This window comes from Cricetulus griseus, chromosome 4, assembly GCF_003668045.3.
Source record: "Cricetulus griseus strain 17A/GY chromosome 4, alternate assembly CriGri-PICRH-1.0, whole genome shotgun sequence".
Lineage (NCBI taxonomy): Eukaryota > Metazoa > Chordata > Mammalia > Rodentia > Cricetidae > Cricetulus > Cricetulus griseus.
The window spans coordinates 76,612,085-76,619,389 of NC_048597.1; the positions used below are offsets into that span (position 1 = coordinate 76,612,085).

At 54.2% G+C, this 7,305-nt stretch overlaps 1 protein-coding gene across 1 annotated transcript in view; it reads left to right on the top strand.

The window, feature by feature from the left end:
* Nucleotides 1-4,353, top strand: part of Elfn1 (extracellular leucine rich repeat and fibronectin type III domain containing 1) — a 48,964-nt gene extending 44,611 nt beyond the window's left edge. Inside the window, exon 2 of the mRNA XM_027413502.2 lies at nt 1,288-4,353. Coding sequence (XP_027269303.1) covers nt 1,554-4,046 — 2,493 coding nt within the window. The 5' untranslated portion in view covers nt 1,288-1,553 and the 3' untranslated portion in view covers nt 4,047-4,353. The remainder of the gene's footprint in view (nt 1-1,287) is intronic.
* The last annotated feature ends 2,952 nt before the right edge of the window (nt 4,354-7,305 follow it).

A 7,305-nucleotide genomic window follows, 5' to 3' on the forward strand; every position in this document is an offset into this window, starting at 1 on the left:
GGCTGTCAATATTGGTGAAATACACTCAGCTGGCTGCTGGCCAGGCCATTGAGCGGTGACAAAGGCTGCTGTAAATCCCTGTATTAACAAGCAAATACCCATTTCTCCATCCTGCAGGTAGGCAGAAGGTGACCAGAGTATAAAAGACCCCAGTTCTCCTATGAGGTATCTTCCCATCACCCCACAGTCCTATTCTCATGCACTCTGGGCTCTGGGAATTGGGGGGAGGCACAGTCCTTGCCCTGGGAGTGTGCATAGCTGGGGGGTCATGGGTAGAGGAGGCTGCTTGTATGCTTTGGGGATGGAGGGAAGTGGACCTGGCCCTGGGAAGTTGGGGATGTCATTGTTAAGCCTGGAGAGGGCTTTTTTTATTAAAGAAATTGTTTTACATTTATTTATTAATTGAGTGTATTGGGGAGTAGCGATCAGAGGACAACTTACAGGAGTTGATTCTCTCCTTTCACCATGTGGTCCTGGGATTGAACTTAGGTCATCAGGCTTGGCAGCAAGCACATTGATTTGCTGAGCCATCTCAGTCTCCCTCAATCCCAGGAGGACTTCTTGGTAAAGTGGGCTGTCCCTCCTCTATTGCCATTTGGGGGCCAGCCTCGAGTCTTGGGTGCTATACGATCATTTGGAGCTAGAGATCAGCTAGACGATTCATTTGGAGCAATTGAGGCCCAGAGATGGGTGGTTTGCTGGATGGTATGGTAGGAGATTTCTCCCTGCACTCTACTAGTTATGAGCCCTGGGTGTGCTGGGCTACTTCCCCTGCCTGCCTCCTTGAGGGCAGAAGAAGAACTGATGGACTTTGGGCTGAGGACATTGGCTGGGTGTTCAGCACCCCCTGCAGGCGGTTCTGAAGGTGCTATGGCTAGCCCTTCTGGGGAGAAGTGACATCCAAACACTCCAGATAACAGGCATAGTACCAATAAGTCAATGAGATGGATGTTCCACCCTTACCCAGCCTTACCGCTCATTGCCTGATGAACTCTGAGTCCCTTCTCTAGGATTGTACCTTGTGGATCCGAGGCTATGCTCAGTGAACTGTATTATCCATCATAATACCTGTGAGCTGGTCACCCAGGGAACATCATGCCCACCTTGCACGTTTGCTTTAGTGATCCCAGACTCTCTCAGACAAGCCCCATGATCTAGGACAAGTATCAGGGTTTCTATTTTACAGAAGACACGGGTGAGTGGCTTGGCTGAATCCTAAGACAGTCACCCAGTGACCTTGGACATTAGCTTTTTCTGTGACTTACTCTCTTTTCTCTTGTCTTGCAGCAGAGAGTACTTCAGGCAGAGGAGCCAGGAGAAGCCACCAGGACACACAGGCCCATGGGAAAGCAGGCCGTGGCCACCTCAGGATCGGGGAGGACGACTTGGGGTGGTGGGCACTGAGGGAGCCACTCTCCCTCCCAGCATTTGCGCCATGCAGCTTGGGACAGGACATCTCCGACAGTGCAGGCAGTGACCCATCCCACCCCTAAATCCCCTGGTGGGGGGCACTGCCCAGCCCTCCACCCTGTCCCCAGAGGCAGTGTCCTGAGATGGCTGGGCACAGGTGGGGTGCACCATGGGTGCTTGTGGCAGCCGCCACATTACTGCACGCAGGTGGGCTGGCCCAAGGTGACTGCTGGCTGATCGAGGGTGACAAGGGCTTTGTGTGGCTGGCCATCTGCAGCCAGAACCAGCCGCCCTATGAGGCCATCCCCCAACAGATCAACAACACCATCGTGGACCTGCGGCTTAACGAGAACCGCATCCGCAGTGTGCAGTATGCCTCCCTGAGCCGCTTTGGGAACCTCACATACCTCAACCTCACCAAGAATGAGATAGGCTATATCGAGGATGGGGCCTTCTCTGGCCAATTTAACCTCCAGGTGCTGCAGCTGGGTTACAATCGGCTGCGCAACCTTACAGAGGGTATGCTGAGAGGCCTGAGCAAGCTGGAGTACCTGTACCTGCAAGCCAACCTTATTGAGGTGGTGATGGCCAGCGCCTTCTGGGAGTGTCCCAACATCATCAACATAGACCTCTCCATGAACCGTATCCAGCAGCTAGGCAGCGGCACTTTTGCAGGCCTGGCCAAGCTCTCGGTGTGTGAAATTTACAGCAACCCTTTCTACTGCTCCTGTGAGCTGCTGGGCTTCCTGCGCTGGCTGGCCGCCTTCACCAATGCCACACAGACCCATGACCGGGTACAGTGTGAGTCACCTCCTGTCTATGCTGGCTACTTCCTGCTGGGCCAGGGCCGCCATGGCCACCAACGTAGCATCCTCAGCAAACTGCAGTCTGTGTGTACTGAGGACTCCTACACGGCTGAGGTGCTTGGCCCACCTCGCCCAGTGCCAGGCAGATCACAGCCAGGGCATTCGCCACCGTCACCTCCACCAGAACCCAGCGATGTGCCCTGTCCCGATGATGAGTGCTTCTCTGGTGATGGCACCACGCCGCTGGTGGTCCTGACTACTCTGGCCACTCAGACAGAGGCTCGTCCCTCCATGAAAGTCAAGCAGCTGACCCAAAACTCGGCCACCATCATGGTGCAGCTGCCAAGCCCATTTAACCGCATGTACACACTGGAGCAGTACAACAACAGCAAATCCTTCACCGTGTCCAAGCTGACCCAGCCCCAGGAGGAAATCCGCCTCACCAATCTCTACACCCTTACCAACTACACATACTGCGTGGTCTCCACCAGCTCTGGCACCCATCATAACCACACCTGCCTTACCATCTGCCTTCCCAAGCCACCCAGCCCACCTGGCCCAGTGCCCAGCCCCTCCACAGCCACTCACTACATCATGACCATCCTAGGCTGCCTCTTCGGCATGGTGCTCGTTCTGGGCGCCGTTTACTACTGCCTGCGCAAGCGGAGGCGACAGGAGGAGAAACATAAGAAGGCGGTGGCAGCGGCAGCTGGCAGCTTGAAAAAAACCATTATCGAGCTTAAGTATGGGCCTGAGATTGAGGCACCTGGGCTAGCCCCGTTGACCCAGGGCCCGCTGCTGGGCCCCGAGGCTGTGACTCGAATACCCTACCTGCCAGCCACCACCAGTGATGTGGAGCAGTATAAGCTGGTGGAGAGTAGTGAGACCCCCAAAGCCACCAAGGGGAACTACATTGAAGTGCGCACAGGGGAGCCTCCAGAACGCAGAAGCTGTGAGCTGAGCCGACCTGGCGGCCCAGAAAACCAGGGCTCGGTAGCCGAGATCTCCACTATTGCCAAGGAGGTGGACAGGGTCAACCAGATCATTAACAACTGCATCGACGCACTCAAGTCTGAGTCCACCTCCTTCCAGGGAGCCAAATCGGGGGCCGTGGCTGCGGCTGAGCCGCAGCTGGTATTGCTGTCCGAGCCTCTGGCTAGCAAGCACAGCTTCCTGTCCCCTGTATACAAAGATGCCTTTGGCCATGGTGGCCTGCAGCGGCACCACAGTGTGGAGGCCGCGCCCGGGCCTCCCAGGGCCAGCACTTCATCCAGCGGTTCTGCACGTAGCCCTCGCACCTTCCGGGCTGAGGCCACCGGCACACATAAGGCCCCAGCCACTGAGACCAAGTACATTGAAAAAAGCTCACCTGTGCCCGAGACCATCCTCACTGTGACACCCGCGGCCACTGTGTTGCGGGCCGAGGCCGACAAGGGTCGCCAGTACGGCGAGCATCGGCACTCGTACCCCGGCTCCCACCCTGCTGAGCCACCTGCTCCACCACCACCTCCACCCACTCATGAGGGGCTGGGTGGCCGCAAGGCATCCATCCTGGAGCCTCTGACCCGGCCACGACCCCGAGACCTCGTCTACTCGCAGCTGTCCCCGCAGTACCACAATCTGAGCTATTCCTCTAGCCCCGAGTACACCTGCAGGGCGTCCCCGAGCATCTGGGAGCGCCTCAGACTGAGCCGTCGGAGGCACAAGGATGACGCGGAGTTCATGGCGGCTGGCCACGCCCTGCGCAAGAAGGTCCAGTTTGCCAAAGATGAGGACCTGCATGACATCCTAGACTACTGGAAGGGCGTGTCTGCCCAGCACAAGTCCTGAATCTCCCTCCATCCCTCGGCAGGGCCCAAGGCAACCTGGCCCTGTCCTCTCCGAAACTCGTGATGCTCAGTGGACCAAAAAGGATAGACCATCGGCAGCAGCTATCCCTGTCTGAGACTCAACACTAAACCCAACATAAGTGCACAACAAGGGGCTGCTGGGCTCAGCGCCTGGCCTGCAGGGACAGCTTGAGGAGGCCACAGGTGGCCATGACAGTAGATATACTAACTTTCATGTAAACTGTACTGTGCCTGCTGCCTGGTGCAAGCAAGCAAGACACACACACACAGACACACACAGACACACACAGACACACACACACACACACTCACACACACACACACACACATGCATGTACACACATGCACACATGCACAAACACACACATATACACACGCATGCACACCCATGCAAATGCACACACATGCACACACATGCACACACATGCACACATGGGACTTCGGAAAACTGTGTCTTACGGGTGGGGGTGGGGGAGGGGAATTTTTTCCATTATCTTTCTTGTTTTGAGTCTTCTCTTCCTTTTATCCCTTTCTTCTCTCTTTCCTCTTTCTTTTTGTCCTTTTTAAAATATATATATATATATAAAAGTGAAATTCTTAAAAAAAAAAACTTAAATCACCTACCACGGGGGGCGTGACCAAGTGTGGCCAGCTTCTTGGCACCCCCTAAATATGATCTCCCAGCCTGTGGAGTGCAGAGAGGTGGAGCTGAGGAAGATGGGCTGCCTGACTCTGGCAGCCTGACTCTGGCTGTGGGACTCCAGGAGGGCGACGGAGACTGTGCCTGGGGACAGGACAGGGTGGCAAGAGGGGTGCAGGCTGGGAAGCATTGTGGGGTCCCCCCACCCCAGCCCCATCTTCATTGTACACTGTAGCTGTTCTATTGTACAGAAAAAAATCTATATTTGCAAAGTTTGCTGTAAAATGAGAGAGAAAAAAGACTATGTCTACTAAAAAAAATCTGCAAAGGAAAAAAATCCAAATACATGTGTTTTGTGGGTTTTTACTGGGGGTGGGGGTTCAGGGTCCCATTTAGGCATGTGATTGTGGATAGTGGCTTTGATGAGCTCAGTGGGAGCCCCATAGGACGATTAGAGGCTCACACTGGGCAGGGAAGTGTCAGTGGGAACCAGAGTGGATGGTTTGGGAATAAGAGGCAGAAGGAGGCTGAGCAGGGTTGTGGCTACACCAGGGCCCATGGGCAGACCTAGTGCCTAAGGGGTGGGGACAATCTAGAATAAATAGGGGTTCCTCTGAGTTAGTTGATGGTGATGGTGGTGTTGGTGTGAAGTTGTGTCTGTGGGGGAATCCTTTCATACCCAGAACCCCACCCACAAGGAGAGAGACCCCTCCCTGCCCTGCAACATGAAGGTAGTCTTCATCCTCCCACAGCCAGCCCTGCCCTGCCAATCCTTTCTTGTCTCTAGCCCCTGCTGTGTCTCCGGGTGGGCCCATCCTCATGCTGGCAGCCATGTGTCATGGAAGAGAGTGGGTAGCTCTGAACCACATGGCCTTCTCTGGGTGGGCCCATCCTCAGAGGATGAGCAGTGGATCTTTTAGGTTCTTCAGTTTCTGGGATGGTAGGAGGAAGTCCCACTCTGAGGCTAGGCTCAGTACTCTCAGCTATTGAGACCATAGTTACCCCTTGTAAAGGACCACCATCTGCAGCCCTCTAGCCCAATGCCAATCACTAGGGGCCCTGTGCTGGTCTCTTCCAGAGAGGTTCAGTGCTGTATAGGAAAAAGACACCCTGTCCCTTCATACCCATGGAACTCTGAGGCCATTCTCTTACCTGGGCAGCCATGAGGCATATCTCCCAATCAACATTCCCAAACTGTTTGGAGGATCTTCCTCTCATCCTTCTAAAGGTCCTAGTCACCAAGGGCTCCCCACTCATGGAAAACAACTCCTAATATGGACTGCTGACAGAGACCCAGTAAGACAGCAACAACATAGATCCAGCAAGGTACCTGGGGACTTGAATTCAGAGCTACAGTTATGAAAAGAGTCAGGCTTTGGCATCTGATAGAGAATAGGCCTAGGTCCCAGCCTTGCTGGAGATCAGGGCAGAGAGAGTGGGGAGGGCTGAGGGCCAGGGGCAGGCAGCCCTGGAAAAGCAGCCTCTGTTTGCATATTCCCTGGGGCACGAGACTCATCTCTTGCCACCAACTTTAGGCATCTTCCTTAGATGCACATAGCCCTAGGGTCCAGTTCAGGCTCCTGAGTCCCTGGAGGGGAACACAGAGCCACACACAGAGCCCACATTGGATTCCTAACCAGGGTGCACTTGGTACCCTGCCAGTGAACCCTCTAAATGAGTCCCCCTCAAGGACTTCATGTCCTGTCCTTTCTTGTCCAGCCTAACAGTCACCAACTATCTCAGCCCCTTCCCAGCTCTGTACCTTCCTGAGCATCCAGGGAGGATCCATGGTGATCCAGAGACAGTGGTCACACCCAGAGGGGAATGTAGGATCCAGAGCTAGTGGTAGAGACCCAGAGAAAGACTTTCTCTTCCCAGGGGCACATAGCCACTCAATGACTGTTCCTGTTGCAGGACAGAGGGAGGTGGCCAGGCCTTCTCAACATACTCCTTGTCACCAAGAAGACAAAATAGCTATTTATAGGGGACCAGGACAGACAGAACAAAGGTGCCAGCCTCACAGGCCAGGCAGCTGGCCAGACAGTGCACGTGTGTGAAAGGACAGGACAGAGAGAGCTGGCGCCAAGATGAGGCCTAATTGAAGAATCATGGGTCTGGAGAGTGATGAGAGCAGAGAGGCAGGAAAGGCATGTAGGATGCTCAGCTGCCGGAGCCCAGGCAGTGGGTCCTAGTCTTCCAGGGTCTCCTGGGACCAATGGAACCAACTCTGCTGGTGACAAAGACCCACACACCACTACATCCTCACTAGAAAGAGTTTAGAGTGTTGTCAAGAAGGTGCCAGGGGAAGACATACACATTAAAAATATTTTTACATTATTTATTTTTATGTGTATAAATGCTTTGTCCATGTGTTTGTATGTGCACCATGAACATGCCTGGTATCCTTGGAGGCCAGAAGAGGGCATCAGATTTCCCAGAATTGGAGTTATGGATAGTTAGGAGCCACCATGTGGGTGCTGGGAATCAAACCTGGGTCCTCTCTAAGAGTGGCTAGTACTCTTAATTGTTGAGCTGTCTCTACATGCCTGACCACACATTTATTAAGTGTCCACTGTGTAAAACACTCTGTGCCCAGCTG